Below are 18703 nucleotides of genomic sequence, written 5' to 3' on the forward strand. Positions count from 1 at the left end.
AGTTTATCTCGTTTATTTTAGTTGTGTATGTGTGGGGCGGTGGGAGAAACTGTTTACGTCACCTCCTTCGGGGGTATGCGACATTTTCTTGTTGTTTCCCCCGTCTCCGTCTTGAGCGGAGCTGGTGGCCTCCAACTGGGACCGACCTCGAGGCTCCGAGATAAATCAGAGCCAGGACTTACCAACTAACCGACTTCGGAGCCTCGGTGGACGACATCGTCGGGAGCTCGCAGGTCCCAGGTTGGTGACCGGTTCTCTGGAGCTCCCGCAACAGCAGCTTCGCCCGCTGGACTGGAGGGTGGCAGCTTCGACCGCCACCGGGCCGCGGAGTTTGAAACAGCCCGTTCGCGGAGCTCGGAAGCGGCTGCTGGACTTACCATCACCCAGCGGGATCCCAACAAGCCTGGATCGCCTCAACGCAGGGGGAGACAAGGAGAGAAGAGACAAGGACTTTAAGACTTTTGCCTTCCATCACAGTGAGGAGGTGCCTGGTAGACTCACTGTGGTGGATGTTAAACTGTGTTAAGTGGGTGTTTTATTATTTTATTCTATGTTATGACTGCAAGGTATACAATTTTGTTCAGACTGAAATGTCTGAATGACAATAACTTTACTGATCAGAGAAGGACTTGAAGAAAAAAATGACTATGTAATGGTAGAGAGGAAATTACTGCTTAAATTATGAAGGGAGAATGAAAAGGAAGGTTAGAAATTAGTTTTCAGTGTTTGTTGGTGAACTAAAAAAGGGTCTGGTCACTTTAATTGACCGGTTCCTTATTTGGTAACTGGGTCCCGTTGTGACTCTGCCACTTGTGAAGACTGGCTATAGTTTGCAGTGTTTAGACTGCTAACACCATTACTTTTATCGGTGCTTCCCACCCGCAAAAGACAGGTATTTAAATCCCTATTGGGGAGTCATTAATAGAAAAAAATAATCTTTACTGAGGACCCTGCTCCCCAACTCTGGGCTAACAAGGAAAGTCACATTTTGTTAGAGACGTGCACCATGTATGTTCACAATATGATAACAGACAGCAGGTCTGATGGGGAATGCCACCTCCGGCAGGAAGTGCCTGCTCCAAGTTCCCAGTGGGTGGGAAGAACTGCTTTGTTTCTACACAAAAGCCATACAAAAATATTGTTTCCAATCCAACTTCTAAACTGGAGTGTTTATAGATATTAAGGGTTTTAGAATTAAGAGAATATCAGATTGAATGAGTTACAGCTCAAGTAACATTTTTTATTATTGGGAAGCTGGATCATGTCCAGAATTGGTGACGAGTGGAATAATTGAATAATACGTTGCATTAGAGGTAGGAAAGAGGGTAACGTTGGGAAGAGGATGTAACAGTATTCTGATTCTGCTGTATATAATCAGCAACAATGGCAGCTGAGGCCCACTGGTGAGGTTATTCAGTGTAATTTCAGTAATTCATTGTGAGCGGCTGGGGGGAGGAATAGAGCACAGGTACTCATCCTAATTCAGACTGCGACTTTTCACTTTTTTTTTTTTTTTTTAGTACGTTATAAGTGTGTTGTTGGGGGTCTAGTCTTTTTATGGGTTGGGTTGGGGTGAAAAGGGGAAACTGCTTTTCTCAGTCCCTACCTGGTCGGAGAGGCGGCTTTCCTCCGAGCAGCATCTTCGACCTGTCCTCGCGGCCTACCATCGGGTCTGAAGCGGCTTTTCCTGAGGGGACTGGTCAGAACCACGGCTTTGGCGGCGGCACAGCGCTGGAGCGCTATCGCGGAGCGGGCGATGCCTTGCCCGGGTCGCCGCGCTGGAGCGCCAGAATGCTGAGTCTGCCGATTGAACATCGCGGAGTTGCGGTCTGTGGAGCGGCCAGCCATGGGCAGCGGCGCTAACTTTGGTATTGCAGAGCCTGTGATCTCTCACTGAGATTGCCAGTGGTGGAGCGCTGTCCAGCGCGGCCTGTGGGCTTCGGAAGCAGCCGTTCCAGGTATCCCACGCCGCGGAGAGATTTCTCCCGATGCCGGAGCACCATCACCCGGCGAGAGGGCCTGAAACATCAGGCCCTCTTAGCGGCAACTGAGAAGGCCTCAATTGGCCCGACCATGGGTGGACAAGGGGATGGGGACTGGACTTTGTGCCTTCCCCCATTGTGGGGGAATGTTTTTATGTTTTAATGTTAAATTTCTTCTTTAATGTTATGTTGTATTTTTATCAGTGTGCTGCAAGGACATCTGAATTAGCCTGAAACGTGCATTAATAAAGTTTGCCTGTCTGTCTATCTATATGTCTATGTCTGTAATGGCCCAGGTATGAACGACCAAGTCCAGACAAGGTACATAAATATGCGGAGCAGTATGAGGAACTTCCTATTTAACGTGCTCTATCTGCCCTACTGAGTCTGATGGGATGATCCACCCTGTGCATCCACTAGTCCACCAATACCAATACTAATAGCTGCAATCATGGTCTAGTATCTGGTGTTGGCTCACTGACGGTTGGAATTTGTCTCTTTCAGAGCTGCTGGAATTGTGGTCGGAAAGCCAGTGAAACGTGCAGTGGCTGCAACACAGCCCGTTACTGTGGCTCCTTCTGCCAGCACAAGGATTGGGAAAAGCATCACCACGTCTGTGGCTTGAACGGCCAAGGCCCACAGTCCATGAGTACAGCCAGCAGCCCGCCCTCTGATTCTGGGAGTCACCTCCAGTCCGATGTCGTCCCCAGTAGTGGGGCAGAATGCACTGGAGACACCGGATCTGTGGTCTCTCGCTGTGCCTCGCCAGCCACTCCCAACCCAGTCGAAACTGCCTCCCACTAATCAACAATGCAACTTCTCAACTACCTGAAGACTTCATTGAACTGACCTCTCTTCACTTGTTAATCCTGGGAGCTTCAACAACCTCACTCAACCTAGATGAGACAAAGAAATCTAACTGCTTTAAAAAAATTAAAAAAAACACGATTTTCTGGTTATTTACCAAATGTTCTCTCTTCTGCAGTCTCACTGGTTCTGAACATTATCTAGAGATTTCTCTCTGGACCACAGCCTGTGATGAACTGATTGGACAGAGACTCAATGTTCAGCAATATTCCTCATTAAGGTTAAAATGAGGGAAACTTCTACCTTGTAAAAGAGGTATGCTGCTTTAAATATTCCAAAAATACTCACATGGACATGACCCAACCCCTGGCCACCGCACTCTGCTCTCCATTGCCCTCCTATTTCTTCCCCAACATTCTTTCTTGCCCTTGGATTTATCCCTGACCTTTCTTTCCCGATGACTTTTCCCAACCTTTCTTCCTCCTGGCCTTACCCCAAAATACCTTTCTTGCCCTTTGGAACCCATCCCCTTTACCCTTAGATCCCCGCACAGCCACTCCCCGAACCTTTCTGCCTTTGTATTCCCCACTCCTCCAATCCTTTGCCCTTCGAACAGCCACATCTCTTTCCCTCAGGCCTGTCCATGCCCTTGGATTCCCCACCCTCTTGCTACCCTACTGAGCATTCCAGAGGATCATTTGCATGCTCCAAATACACAGTTATACAACGTATAAACCCATTCAAGACATGCTTACAGATGAGATTGTTCAGTCACACATAAAGGAGCACTCTCCCTACTACCTTGCTAGCCAGCCAAGAAGACACCAGATGCACCTCGGCTCCACCATAAACCTAAACCATGGACTGCCAAAGTCACTCATGGAGGAGGAGCAGCAGCGGTCCGTAACTCTCTGAGCAAGTGTGGTCCTCGGCTGTGGTGCTTCACACCAAAGGCGCCAGCTCTCCAGGGCTCCTGCCTCTCTGCATTTACAGATTTATCAGTTGGATTTGCTATTGTCAATAATCCTGAAGGCATAACATTAGAGTTGGGTAAAAGAACTACATGTGAAGAGCCCACTCTCAGTGACCTCACTGCACTGACTACAATGAGGAAAGTATCAATAATGACAATCGATAACTTTAATTTCTTTTTAAGCATGAATGAAGTTTTGACTTGCTGCAGCCCTTTGATTCTCTACCTCCCTTCTCTTGTTTTTGGTGGGGATTGATCCCGAGATCATTATGTATAATATTCTTGCTCTTGTGATCTTTCATGTGAACCTTTGTGGTGTTCAGGTGTATCTTGAATCATGACAGTTTTATTTTTTCATGCATGGACTGAATTCTTAAACAAAAAAAATATGGAAGCTTCCTACCCATTTCTCCTGAGACTCTCATCCTGTCCTGCAGCCAATGGTGCATCACCACAAGTTCCCACCTAGCCCACTCCGTTGTCTTCCCCTATAACCTCCTGTCGTCTCTCGTGATTAGTGGAGGCAGTCAGCAACTGTACCTGCACCACCCCTTGGCTCCAGCAAGTTGCCTAATAAAGTTATCACCGGAAGGAAACGCCGAAAAACATTCTAGCGACTTTACTTCATTTTTACTGATTTCCCAGTATGACCATCTGTATAGCGTCATGTCCAATGATGTCTGTCACTCATGCACTGATAAAGCAGTGATTAGCTGTTCATCCTACAGAAGAATGCAGTATTGCTCTGTCTTGGACACTGCACAGGCCACGAGCCGCCCTGTGGCCTCAGTGTTAGTAGATGCTGGAGCTGACAGACTCCCTTGGCACTGTGGACCACATCGATTTCCATTATTCGTTACTGCAGAGAGGCAGGAAGGTGACAACTGGATGGATACGATAGTTACTTTATTTATCGTGTGATTAAGGATAATGTTTATTTTTTTAAATATCTTAATATATAAATATTTCTGATTTCTGCAATATGACCCATTTTCTGTTTCCAGCTTTTTGTGTTCTTCATGCCTCCTACATCCTAAAGCTTACCAATACTCTGCAAAGCCATGGTTCCCCATCTTCAGGTTCAATTACACAGACATGGGCCCCCACGATGCTCATGGAGATGTTGTGCTGGAAATTGTGCCCATTCAGACTGCGAGCTAGGGGCTCTGCTTTACCCCGGCCTGGCCTTGCTCAAGTCCAGGGCCTTGCCAACTAGGATAGAGTGGTGCCCACATGGGTACAAAACTGATTCACTGCAAGCTTCCGTCTCCCATGCACCTGGCCTGGATACTGAATAAATTCTCAGTAACACCGATTCCTGATTGCCCCAAGCAGCATTTGTTTTGCTCAGGGAAGTGAATATTAATAGTTGTGATTTGGGATGTGCTGCCTCGAAGGGCAACAAAAGCAGATTCAGTAGAGGCACAATGGGTAAAATAGTTCCCTACATCCCATTCTCTCTCATGCACAGTTTCATTCTTGAATCTACTATCCAAAAATTACATTATAAACCACAAAAATGACAACTGCAAAGCAAATTAATTTGCCTGTACTGAATTAGATTACTTCCAGCAAAGAGAGCCCACAGAACAAATGTTAAATCCACCTGTTGGTCACCAAAGACAGCACCTTATAAGATGTTCTGTTTCCTTCTGCGGTCTCGTTACTTCACCAGTCCTCTAATATTCTGGGGAATCGCCCTCTGGGAGGCACCGTCTTTCACTCCACACCACTCCAGTGAGCTGCAGCTGTAGGTGACAGAGCACAGACCAAATCTGCTTGTGCTCAGTCACTGAAAACTTGCTCATTGGTCCAGTGTCTACTGAGTATGGCACTCAACAGCTGAGGGTTCAAGCACCAAAACAGGAATAACAGCCTGGTACAAGGATCCAGACTATTCCAGTCTTGCGTCATCTTGTTATCCTATACAGTCAAGCCTAACTGGGTCTGACCTCTCTCTTCAGCTGTTTGGAACAGTGAGGGAATGATTGATGGTGATGAGAGTGTTGGCAGACTGACTTCAGGAGTGAGCTGGTGTTTGTGTTTATTATATCATTTGGGAAAGGTGTTGGCAGTAGACTGGATAAATCTAATGTATTGAATTCACTGTGCAATCATTCAAAGTACAGAAACCCTTGCCACTCCTGGAGTTCTGTAGCCATTCTAGTGTCATATTTGGGCATGCTGTTCCCCCTGTCCTGGGCTTTCTATGTACTGTTATATTCAGCTGTGATTGTAACATGGAATCAGGTATGTCTGTACTTATTCTGTACCTGTGTAATAAAAGATTTTAATATCACATTGAAGTTGCAATAGCCACAGCACTGTTGTGCATGTGGGTTGCCTATCCACAAACTATTTGCAAACATCCAACTGTTCATGTGGCCAGATCAATGTAAAAAAAACCACTATACTTACAACCAAGTTATTTGTCTACTGTACTGAAATTCACTTTGTTGGCAACTGCTTAACTTAGACATAGATGTGAAAGAGCTTCCAACATAGTCAAAGAGTACAGCACAGAAACAGGTTATTTGGTCCACCATCTATGCATAACTAAAACTCTGATCTTGTGCACTTCCGGTTTGCGCGGTTTTTCTATTTGCGCAAAAACGACATGCGATAAAGTGCTATGATTTTTGTCAGGTTACTCACCGTTCTCCTGTGCTGTGAGTGCAACAGGTTGGTGGTGGTATATTGTAAAAGTATATTATACAATCTTAAAATACTCGGGTGCGCAGATTCCTTCGGTGAGCGCCACACAGATTGATCTCTTCTCCTATCACTCAATGCCATGGCCAGGACAGTGACGACCTGTCCCGCCTCACTCACTAACTCCTCTCTCCCCTCCTCACAGTAACTTGTCTATCGTCTTCCCCCACCACCAACAGCCGCCGCAAGGGGGGTGGGTTCAGTGGAGCCCCTGTTCCCATCTCTCTATCCCTCATCACTTACCCCTGTCTCCCGCCCGCCCTCTGCAGTAATGGCGATCCCATCTACCCGTCCCCCCAGGTCCGTCTCCTCCGCCGCCACCGTTGCGGTAACTCACCCTCACTCTCGGAGATCTTCTCCACCAGCTCATCGAAACCGTGATGAACACCGACTCCATCCCCAATGGCAGCAGCAAGCAGGCAGGTGAGTGGGAAGGGCGGGGACGGGCCGAGCGGTGGCACCGGGGGTCGGACAGGGCGGGGAGAGCGGTGGCTGAGTCGGGTTGCAGGGTGGCCGAGCAGTTTGCTTGGAGTTTGAGTAACACACGATGCAAACTGGTCCAATCGTCAAGTCAACGGGATCTAAACCACAGCCAACAATTAATTACCTGTGGAGAAAGCAACTGCAGATGCTGCTTTCTATGGATGGATTGAGAGAGGGAGGGAGGGATTGGGGAGGAGAGGAGGAGGGGAAAGATCCTGGGGAGGTGAAGAGGGAGTGGGGGGATTGAGGGAGAGGAAAGGGTAGGGAGGGAGAGGGGGAAAGTGGGGGAGGAGGGGGAATAGAGGGGAGGGAGAGAGGGGAATAGAGGGAGGAGGGCAGTGGAGTAGGTCAGGAGGGACAGGCAGAGGTGAGTGGGAGAGGATGGGGAGTGACAGGGTAGGGGAAAGGAGTGAGGGAGGGATTGGGGAGGAGGAGGGGAAAGAAGGGGAGGGAGTGCTGGGTGATGAGGGGAAATGAGCCGTGCCTACGCAGTTGGTGGTTATGCGTGAGTGGTGCAATATTGCATTGAGGGAATGGGTTGCATTGGGGGATCGGGTGAGTGGTAGAATATTGCGTTAGGGGACCAGGCCTCCCGTGTGACAGGGACCCAACGGGTCCCGCTTAGTCTAGTCAACCATTAAATCGCAGTTTATTCTCTCCACTTGTGATGTGCTTCAGGGGTCAGTGCTGAGCCCATTGCTGTGTGTCATCTACATCAACGATTTGATTAACATTGTAAAAGGCAGTAGTAGTTGGTTTGCAGATATCAGAGACAGTGAACATATTATCAAGAATTACCAACAGGATCTTGTTCAGCTGGGCAAATAGGAATGGCTAAAATGGTTAATTGAGTTTAATTCAGAAAAGTGAGGTTGCATTTTGATGTCAAACCAGGGAAGGAATAGCAGGCCCTTGGAGAATGTTGTAATCATGTTGGCCTTCAGTCGAGCAATTGAGTATCCGTTGGGACATTATGTTACAGCTGAAGATGTTGGCGAAACAGCACTTTGAGTACTATTCAGTTTTGATCATCCTGCTACAGGGAGGATGCTACTAAACTGGAGAGGGTGTAGAGAAGCTTCACGAGGATATTATAGACAATAGGTGCAGGAGTAGGCCATTCGGTCCTTCGAGCCAGCACCGCCATCGCTGTGATCATGGCTGATCATCCATAATCATTTCCTGTCTTCTCCCCTTATCCCTTGACTCTGCTATCTTTAAGAGCTCTATCTAACTTGAAAGCATCCAGAGAATCAACGTACACTGCCTTCTGAGGCAGAGAATTCCACAGATTCACAAGTATCTGGGTGAAAATGTTTTTCCTCCTCTACATTCTAAATGGCTTACCCCTTATTTGTAAACTGTGGCCCCTAGTTCTGGACTCCCCTAACATCGGGAACATGTTTCCTGCCTCTAGCATGTCCAATCCCTTAATAATCTTGTATGTTTCAATAAGATATCTTCTCATCCTAAATTCCAGTGTATACAAGCCCAGTCGCTCCATTATTTCAACACATGACAGTCGCGCCATCCTGTGAATTAACGTTGTGAACCTATACTGCACTCCCTCAATAGCAAGAATATCTTTCCTCAAATTTGGAGACCAAAATGCACACAATACTCCAGGTGTGGTCTCACCAGGAAGTACAACTGCAGGACCTCTTTGCTCCTATACTCAACTTGTTATGAAGGCCAACATGCCATAGCTTTCTCCACTGCCTGCTGTACCTGCATGCTTACTTTCAGTGACTGATGTACAAGGACACCCAGATCTCATTGTACTTCCCCCTTTCCTAACTTGACACAATTCAGATAATCTATCTTCCTGTTCTTGCCACCAAAGTGGATAACCTCACATTTATCCACTATAAATTGCATCTGCCATGCATCTGCCAACTCACCCAACCTGTCCAAGTCACCCTGCATCCTCATAGCATCCTCCTCACAGTTCACACTGCCACCCAGCTTTGTGTCATCTGCAAATTTGCTAATGTTACTTTTAATCCCTTCATCTAAATCAGTAATGTATATTGTAAATGGCTGCGGTCCCAGCACGGAGCCTTGTGGTACCCCACTAGTCACTGCCTACCATTCTGAAAGGGACCCGTAATCCCAACTCTTTGTTTCCTGTCTGCCAACTGCTAACCAATTTCCTATCCATGTCAGCACTCTACCCCCAATACCATGTGCCCTAATTTTGCACACTAATCTCCTATGTGGGACCTTATCAAATGCTTTCTGAAAGTCTAGGTCACTACATCCACTGGCTCTCCCTTGTCCATTTTCCTAGTTACATCCTCAAAAAATTCTAGAAGATTAGTTAAGCATGAATTCCCCTTCGTATCATGAGGGGAATAGATTGGGTGAATGCACAGGGTATTTTACCCAGAGTAAGGAATGAAGAACCAGAGGGCATAGGTTTAAAGTTAGAGGGGAGATGATTTCACACTGATGATGGTGGGTATATGGAACAACCTGCCAGAGGAAGAAGTCGAGACAAGTACAATAACATTTAAAATACCTTTGGACAGGAACACGGAGAGGAAAGGTTTAGAGGAATATGGGACATCTTGGTTAGCATAGATGAGTTGGGCCGAAGGGCCCATTTCTGTGCTGTATGACTAAGATGGAACCCAGGTGTCTGGTTCTACGAAGGAACAGATCCACTAGCTGAGCCACTGTGCTGCCCTGGCAATAATGGCAGATATTTAGTCTGTGTAACCTTTCAGTAAGGTAGATGATCCAGAAAAGTTTTTTGCACAGCAAGATCCCAAGAACAAGACTGAAGAATAAATGTCGACCACCACACAGAATGCAGCATCCTGAGCAATGCAGCACCTGGTATTTTCTATACTCCCATCGTCCACACACACAGTACCACAACAGTGCTCTTCTCCCTCGCTTCTGGAATGTCACATTTTTCTACTCGGGGCTTTCTGATGGATTTTGCTCAAGACTTCTGACTCGAGGACAGCTGCTGCCCACTGACCTAGTGGAAGCTGCTCCAGATCACTGCAATTAAAGCCTGTCTGCACAGCCATTGCAAGCTGAAAGCAGACAGTACGAGAGGTTCTACACGAGACACTAATCACCCAGTGTTACGCAGAGTAAAAAAGACAGGAGAATGTCGAGGCTGAAATTATATTTACAATTCTACAATAAAGGTCAAAGCAATCACATTCAAATGTCCACTGCATGCAGTGTCTAACACTCGGCCAACTACAAAGAAACCTCAAAATCCAAACATGCCATCCTTCTAATACTGGAGATCCTCACGTTATGAATTCTCCTGGAAGAAAGCTGCATTCAGAGATGATACTGGCCCCCTGCTGAAAGTGACAGACCAGCAAACGGGGAAATTCATTCAACAAATACTTTCGAGCAATGATGAAACGGAACCATTGGATCTAAACCCCCATTCTTACACACATACATCTCTATAACTACAAGGTCTCAGCTGTGCAAATAATTAACCAAGAGTCTTTCTTTTGAGACCAAGTTTTATCAATGGTGATGTGACAGGCTTACCCGCTGAGAATGGACAGAGCTGCAGAACAACAGCATCACTATCAGGAAACTTGCCATCGATCATTCACAAAAGCATTGTGTTCAGAAATAAGTGTCTTACTGAATTTACCCCAGAGATCTTATTCATGTGTAATCCTTTGTGATGTTCAAGGGAATTAGGCATTGATTGATAATCGAGCTGTAGAAACCTTCCCTCTATAAAATACAGGTGGTAACTCATTTAAATCAGTCCTGTAAGTTTAACAGAGAGATCGGCAAACAGCAAAGGCAGAAGAGAGCAGGAACTCCACAGCGAAAGCCTCAGCATACCTGGATCATCATACCCGAAACCATGTTGTCAAAGACCCTGAAAGACAGCACAAGAGCAGCAATTACTGGGAGCTCCCAAAATACAGAACACTAGAATCAAGAGCCACTGCCCAACAAAGCAGAGACTCTGTAAACCCCCTCTCACACCTGGAGGTACAGAGCAAGCACTGTACCCTATCCTGGAGGAGGATTAAATGGCATTGGCCCAACCCCAAAACACAACCAATGTCAAATGTAGCTTTGGCTAGATTGATCTAGGCTTAACCGAAACGTTGCCTAATTCCTTCACTCCATAGATGCTGCTGCACCCGCTGAGTTTCTCCAGCATTTTTGTGTGCCTTTGTTTAACTTTTCTATTGCTACATTATGTGAACTGAAAGAGCCACATTTTAGTTTGTGCCACTTGCCTTCTCCCTTACTGACATAACAGCTATTAGCATTAGCAGTGCACGATACAAAGGGAGCTCAGTGACACCAAGGCAGTTTACTCTCCTCTCCCTGCTTCCGTCCCAGAGAATGCATTCACTCTCCCTGGAGGGGCCATTCTGTCTCAGATCCCAGATACGCCCATGTTTGGAGGCTGCGCCAGGAAAGCCAATCTCATTGGAGGTGGTGACACTATAGTGGTCAAATATGTAGACAAGTAAGAGACCCGGACTCTCAATCCAGACAACCGATATGTTAAAATGTTGGCATTAAAAGAACTGTTCCCATTAAGAGGCACTAGGTACTTGGATGAGCCGGGCATAGAGAGATGTGTATTTAATGCAGACATATAACCATATAACAATTACAGCACGGAAACAGGCCATCTCGACCCTTCTAGTCTGTGCCGAACACGTATTCTCCCCTAGTCCCATATACCTGCGTTCAGACCATAACCCTCCATTCCTTTCTCGTCCATATAACTATCCAATTTATTTTTAAATGATAAAAACAAACCTGCCTCCACCACCTTCACTGGAAGCTCATTCCACACAGCCACCACTCTCTGAGTATAAAGAAGTTCCCCCTCATGTTACCCCTAAACTTCTGTCCCTTAATTCTCAAGTCATGTCCCCTTGTTTGCATCTTCCCTCCTCTCAGTGGGAAAAGCTTATCCACGTCAACTCTGTCTATCCCTCTCATCATTTTAAAGACCTCTATCAAGTCCCCACTTAACCTTCTGCGCTCCAAAGAATAAAACCCTAACTTGTTCAACCTTTCTCTGTAACTTAGTTGCTGAAACCCAGGCAACATTCTAGTAAATCTCCTCTGTACTCTCTCTATTTTGTTGACATCCTTCCTATAATTAGGCGACCAAAATTGTACCCCATACTCCAGAATTGGCCTCACCAATGCCTTGTACAATTTTAACATTACATCCCAACTTCTATGCTCAATGCTCTGATTTATAAAGGCCAGCACACCAAAAGCTTTCTTTACCACCCTATCTAAATGAGATTCCACTTTCAGGAAACTGTGCACAGTTATTCCCAGATCCCTCTGTTCACCTGCATTCTTCAATTCCCTACCATTTACCATGTACGTCCTATTTTGATTTGGCCTGCCAAGATGTAGCACCTCACACTTATCAGCATTAAACTCCATCTGCCATCTTTCAGTCCACTCTTCCAACTGGCATAAATCTCTCTGTAGACTTTGAAAATCTACTTCATTATCCACAACCTCTCCTATCTTAGTATCATCTGCATACTTACTAATCCAATTTACCACACCATCATCCAGATCATTGATGTACATGACAAACAACAGTGGACCCAACACAGATCCCTGTGGCACCCCACTAGTCACTGGCCTCCAACCTGACAAACAACCATCCACCATTACTCTCTGGCATCTCCCATTCAGCCACTGTTGAATCCATCTTGCTACTCCACCATTAATACCCAACTATTGAACCTTCTTAAACAACCTTCCATGAGGAACCTTGTCAAAGGCCTTACTGAAGTCCATATATACAACATCCACTGCTTTACCCTCATCAATTTCCCTAGTAACCTCTTCAAAAAATTCAAGAAGATTAGTCAAACATGACCTTCCAGGCACAAATCCATGTTGACTGTTCCTAATCAGACCCTGTTTATCCAGATGCTTATATATATTATCTCTAAGTATCCTTTCCATTAATTTGCCCATCACTGACATCAAACTAACAGGTCTATAATTGCTAGGTTTACTCTTGGACCCCTTTTTAAACAATGAAACAACATGCGCAGTATGCCAATCCTCCGGCACTATTCCCATTTCTAATGACATTTGAAATATTTCTGTCATAGCCCTTGCTATTTCTACACTAACTTCCCTCAATGTCCTAGGGAATATCCTGTCTGGACCTGGAGACTTATCCCCTTTTATATTTCTCAAAAGTGTCAGTACTTCCTCTCCTTTGAATCTCATAGTTTCCATAGCTACTCTACTTGTTTCCCATACCTCACATAATTCAATATCCTTCTCCTTGGTGAATACCGAAGAAAATAAATTGTTCAATATCTCCCCCATCTCTTTTGGCTCTGCAGATAGCTGTCCACTCTGACTCTCTAATGGACCAATTTTATCCCTCATTATCCTTTTGCTATTAATATAGCTGTAGAAACCCTTTGGATTTACTTTCACCTTACTTGCCAAAGCAACCTCATATCTTCTTTTAGCTTTTCTAATTTCTTTCTTAAGATTCTTTTTACATTCTTTATACTCCTCAAGCACCTCATTTACTCCATGCTGCCTATAATTATTGTAGATCTCCCTTTTTTTCCGAACCAAGTGTCCAATTTCCCTTGAAAACCATGGCTCTTTCCTATTTTTACTATTTCCTTTCAACCGAACAGGGACATAAAGATTCTGTACTCTTAAAATTTCACCTTTAAATGTACTCCATTTCTCTTCCACATCTTTCCCATAAAACAAAATGTCCCAATTTACTCCTTTTAAATCCTTTCGCATCTCCTCAAAGTTAGCCTTTCTCCAATCAAAAATCTCAACCCTAGGTCCAGTTCTGCCCCTCTCCATAATTATATTGAAACTAATGGTATTGTGATCACTGGTCCCGAACTGTTCCCCAACGCATACCTCTGCCACCTGACCCGTCTCATTTCCTAACAGGAGGTCCAGCACCGCCCCTTCTCTAGTAGGTACTTCTATGTATTGCTGCAAAAAACTATCCTAAACACATTTTACAAACTCCAACCCATCCAGCCCATTTACAGAATGTGTTTCCCAGTCTATGTGTGGAAAATTGAAATCTCCCACAATCACTACCTTGTGCTTACTATTAATATCTGCTATCGCCTTACATATTTGCTCTTCCAATTCTCGCTCCCCATTTGGCTGTCTATAATACACCCCTATAAGTGTTGCTTCCCCTTTCCCATTTCTCAGTTCCACCCAAATAGCCTCCCTAGACGAGCCCTCTAATCTATCCTGCCAAAGCACTGCTGTAATATCTTCCCTGATAAGCAATGCAACACCTCCACCTCTTGCCCCTCCAATTCTATCACACCTGAAGCAACGAAATCCTGGAATATTTAGTTTCCAATCACAGCCCTCCTGCAACCATGTTTCACTGATCGCCACAACATCATACTTCCAGGTGTCAATCCAGGTTCTAAGTTCATCCACCTTTCTTACAATGCTCCTAGCATAAAAATATACACATTTAAGAAACCCACCCTCTCTTATTCTCTGTTTATTGTCTTTTTCTTCTCTCTCCCCTACATTTTGGGTCAGTGCTACCATTCTCTGCCTCCTGCCTCACACACTGACTGCTAGCTTTCCCAATTTGAGTCCCTCCCCCCAACCATACTAGTTTAAAGTCTCCCCAGTAGCCTTTGCAAATCTCTCCGCCAGGATATTGGTCCCCCTCGAGTTCAAGTGCAACCCGTCCTTTCTGTACAGGTTGCACCTTCCCCAAAAGAGGTCCCAATCATCCAGAAACTTGAATGCATACCCACTGCACCAGTCCTTCATCCACTCATTTATCCTCCACCTCGCTCCATTTCTACTCTCACTGTCGCGTGGCACAGGCAGTAATCCTGAGATTGTTACCCTTGCAGTCCTTCTCCTTAACTCTCTACCTAATTCCCTAAATTCTTCTTTCAGGACCTCTTCTCTTTTTTTACCTATGTCGTTGGTACCTATATGTACCACAACCTCAGGTTCCTCTCCCTCCCATTTCAGGATTTCTTGGACCCGTTCAGGATTTCCTGGACCCGACATGTGGGATTGTTATGCAACGGTTCTCCTGGCGGGCCGCAGGGAAGCTGAGGCCGGAGCCTCACGGGTCAGAGCCCACGGCAGACGGAGTCTGTGGTTGACGGAGCCTGGGTCGATGGAGCCAGCAGCCACGGAGGCGTCCAGCAAGGACCCGGCCACGATAGTGGAGAGGCCGGTGCGACGTATCGATGAGGTCGCCGACCGACGGATGGGACAGACTGCGTAAGTGTGAGGATGCCACTGCCGGGGGAAGAAACAAAGAAGGACCTGCCACGGGGGAGACCACCATGAAGGAGGGGGTTGAACAATGGGGACCCAATGCGGGGGGGGGGGGGGGGGGGGGGCTGCCGTGAGCGGGGGGGCGCGGGGGGGGAGAAACAATGGAGGACCCAGTGTAGGGGTCTGCTGTGGGAGAGGGGGAAGGAAAAAAAAAAAGGGGGGGGGCCTGGCGCAGGGGTACTTTGTAAGCATCCTTTATGTGGCGACTATTTGCATACCTTGGGTAGGCAAGCAAAGAATTTCACTGTGACTTGTCACGTGACAATAAAGCATTCATTCATGGTCAGCATTGACGCAGAGGGCCAATGCTGTAAACCAGGGGTTCCCAACCTTTTGTGTCCCGTTTACCCCTGGCAACTTTTCAAAAGTAAATTTACCCCCTCCCACCCTGTTTTGTTCAGTAATGTGAGTTTACACATCTGCCATAATAAAGCAACTGACAATGGGGAAACTTCAGATTTAAAAAAAAATTATAATTAAAACAAAATGTACAAATCCAGAATCAACAAATTTACCCCTTGGGGGTAACTTTACCCCAGGTTGGGAACCCTTGCTGTAAACTCTAAACTGGATTCTATAACATAGACTGGAATTCCCAGACCGTCACAAAATGAAAAGTAATGTAACTGCAGGTGGCCATCTGTAATTTAAACTAGGAAATATTTGGGATACACAGATCAACAGCATCTGTGGAGAGTAAAAGAGTCAACATTTCACAGTCATTATCATAAAAACCTATTTACAAATGCCCTTCAGGCTCGCAAACTTGCCTTCCGCACAGTTTCCTCATTCAAAAGCCATGGTTTATAGGTTATATCTTCTTAGGATCCTAACAAGCCATTTAACCGTGTTAAATCACTGTTAGAAGAGCTATAGTATAGTGGACTGACTAGATTCAGATACAAAGTCTGTCCCAGTCCAATTGAACGTGAAGTCTTCTCAATTTGGGCAAGTTAAGCAAAAGCCTAATGTGGCTCTGTTCACAACTCATATCACCACATTGCCACTCTTCTTGAGATCCCATCATCTCAGCATCATTCACTCTGTGTTGGATTTTAAAAAGATGGAGAGCACTGTTTACAGTGCAGGCAATGGGACAACACAACTTCCTGGCCACAGTGCTGAAGCCTTGAACCTCACAACTGGCTATGCCTCTGGCTCAGCTGTTACAACGCCAGCATCTAGTCCAGTTACAACACCACAATGTGGAAAATTGCCTGTGTCCTGTCTGTAAAAAGCTGAACAATCTCCACTGACTCACCCAGACCGCGATCAATCATCAGCCGTCTCTCCAGCTGCACTCATTGGTCAATAACCTGCTCACAGGACGACCTGGCTGCAGATCTCATCACCACCGTCTAAACAGACAAAATAATTTAGCTCCCAACATGAGGTGAGAGGGGTGTCCTTGACATCATGGCAGTATTTGGCAGCAGTGCTGCGTCCAGATGTCCCAGGAATACTGGTGCCCATGGGCTCAAAGGAAAAATCCTTCACCAGATAATGTCCTATCCAGAACAAGGATAAATGGCTATGTTATAAAACCCAAAACTAATTGAGAATTCTGGAAATGTTAACCCAACAAGAACCTGTTAACCTCAGTCCTAACAACTACAACCAGCATTCACAGCCTCCGGACTGGCTTCCACCATCAAACAAAGACAGAGGGACTGTAAATACATAAAAGCACATTGGACATTTCTTACTTGGACTCAATCACTTCTCCTGGGTTGTAGAATGGGTTGCACATGACATCCGTGTAGGAATTGTGCAGTTTCCTGAACATCTGTAGGGAAAACAAAGGTAAATGAAAGCCCTGTGTACAGCTGTTTTATACTCAGTGACACAGCGCAAAACAGCCCCCATCTCCACACTGACCAACAACACACTCGCTTCAGTCTGGCATTGAACCCACTTGTTTTTGTCTTCGCACTCTCACCAACTATGACCTCCCATCTACTAGAATTATAGAAAATAGTGTTGAGTCACTTTGAACTCAACTTCAAGAGACAAAGGGATTGTTTCCGCTTTCAGGGCAACAGGCCGAATACTCCCTGCCAGTAACACCCACATACCCCCCCCCCCCCCCCCCCCCCCCCCCCCCCCCCATGAGCAATTTACACTACGGATTTCATTGTCCCTCAGCGCGATGTTGGAAGAATCCACCACAATCACAAATTTCACTTTCGTGTTGGTGACATAACCATATCTGGAACCAGAGGTTAAGGTTAAAATTCTGACAGCAATGGTTCTTCATTGACTAATTGCCATAACCCTGTGAACATTGCGACACATTGCACCATTTCCTTCTGAAGCCCAACGCCCTCCCCACACCACGAGCAGAGATTGTGCCCAGCAGGTCATCCCTACAAATACATCCGTTCACAGTCCCAAAACATTTGGATCGCTATAGATCAGTCTCCCAAGGTCAGGCCATTCCAACACCTTCCCAGACACCATCATGCTCTCCCACCCTACCCAATACCTGCCCCCACCAATTCTCTCTTCAACAAAGGATACACTTTGTAATCTTCTGTGGGGTACAGCAGCCCCAAGTACAGCTCTCTCTGATCCACTAGTGCCTTCCCCACTGCTGAGATCTTCTCCTCCACCACGTCCAGAGAAGTGTGCACCGTGTAGTGAAACTTCAGCTCATTCTCCGTCGGGATTGTCTTGATGTACAATGGATAATTCTGCACAGCAGGATGAAGAGTCGTCAGTGGCAGTCTCACAAACTGTAGTCTAACACTCATAAACACCGGCACAGCGACAGAGACGCAGCGGGGCACACGCACACAGATGGACAGAGACAGAGACACACACAGATAGACAGACACACACACAGATAGACACAGACACACACACAGATAGACACAGACACACACACAGATAGACACAGACACACACAGATAGACACACACAGATAAACACAGACACCACAGATAGACACAGACACACACAGATAGACACAGACACACACACAGATAGACACAGACACACACAGATAGACAGACACACACACAGATAGACACAGACACACACAGATAGACACACAGAGACACGCACAGATAGACACAGACAGCTCGCCCGGACCCACCCCTGCTCTTCGCTCCTGGCCACTTCACCTTCACCCCGCTGCCCCTGTCCCTGTCCCGAGGCCCTGACTCACCTCCTTGGCGATGACGGCCACGCACACCGCCATCTTCCGTGGCTCACGTGACAGCCGGGTCACGTGCGTGGAGGGTCATGTGTCGGGTCACGTGGTGCGGTGATGATGGCGGCGGTGTGGACGTTGTTCGCGTTGATGGCGGCGGCCGACGGCGGGACCGCGCCCAACCTCCTCCTCCTCCTCATGGACGACGTGAGTGCCGCTCCCGGCCCCGCGCGTCCACGTCACCGCGCTCTCCCGGCCCCCCGC

General features: G+C 46.4%; 3 protein-coding genes across 15 annotated transcripts in view; 2 read left to right on the plus strand and 1 right to left on the minus strand.

Annotated features, from left to right (window-relative positions):
- cbfa2t3 (CBFA2/RUNX1 partner transcriptional co-repressor 3) overlaps positions 1–6428 on the plus strand; it is a 150979-nt gene extending 144551 nt beyond the window's left edge. For 6 of the 12 annotated variants that reach the window (XM_055664886.1, XM_055664887.1, XM_055664885.1 and 3 more), the window contains one exon: positions 2487–6427. In XM_055664886.1, coding sequence (XP_055520861.1) covers positions 2487–2786 — 300 coding nt within the window. In that variant the 3' untranslated portion in view covers positions 2787–6427. Of the gene's footprint in view, positions 1–2486 lie in introns of all 12 variants that reach the window. The other 6 variants (XM_055664891.1, XM_055664892.1, XM_055664888.1 and 3 more) reach the window with 2 other exon arrangements.
- Positions 6429–10084: 3656 nt separating this feature from the next.
- On the minus strand, positions 10085–18594 carry trappc2l (trafficking protein particle complex subunit 2L). 2 transcript variants are annotated; one of them, XM_055664915.1, is made up of 5 exons: positions 18455–18594; positions 17806–17978; positions 17412–17494; positions 16992–17071; positions 10085–10831 (listed from the first exon to the last, which is right to left on the minus strand). In XM_055664915.1, exons 1-4 carry the CDS (start codon positions 18485–18487, stop codon positions 16998–17000), a joined length of 363 nt encoding a protein of 120 aa, XP_055520890.1. In that variant the 5' UTR covers positions 18488–18594; the 3' UTR covers positions 10085–10831; positions 16992–16997. The 2 variants fall into 2 exon arrangements, with proteins under 2 accessions (XP_055520890.1, XP_055520889.1); XM_055664914.1 differs by having other exon boundaries at positions 17407–17494.
- galns (galactosamine (N-acetyl)-6-sulfatase) overlaps positions 18505–18703 on the plus strand; it is a 33920-nt gene continuing 33721 nt past the window's right edge. The window contains exon 1 of the mRNA XM_055664916.1: positions 18505–18646. Within this exon, the coding sequence (XP_055520891.1) occupies positions 18557–18646 (90 nt within the window). The 5' untranslated portion in view covers positions 18505–18556. The remainder of the gene's footprint in view (positions 18647–18703) is intronic.

This window comes from Leucoraja erinacea, chromosome 50 (assembly GCF_028641065.1).
Source record: "Leucoraja erinacea ecotype New England chromosome 50, Leri_hhj_1, whole genome shotgun sequence".
NCBI lineage: Eukaryota > Metazoa > Chordata > Chondrichthyes > Rajiformes > Rajidae > Leucoraja > Leucoraja erinaceus.

What these genes read in the sequence shown, in the direction of transcription:
- trappc2l (XM_055664914.1), bottom strand. Translation starts at nt 18,487, where the DNA reads ATGGCGGTGTGCGTGGCCGTCATCGCCAAGGAG. An exon ending in CCCACAGAAGATTACAAAGT is followed by an intron (nt 17,495 to 17,805) that starts GTATCCTTTGTT and finishes CTCTGGTTCCAG; the next exon opens with ATATGGTTATGTCACCAACA. An exon ending in GGGACAATGAAATCCGTAGT is followed by an intron (nt 17,072 to 17,406) that starts GTAAATTGCTCA and finishes TTTTCCCTACAG; the next exon opens with ATGTTCAGGAAACTGCACAA.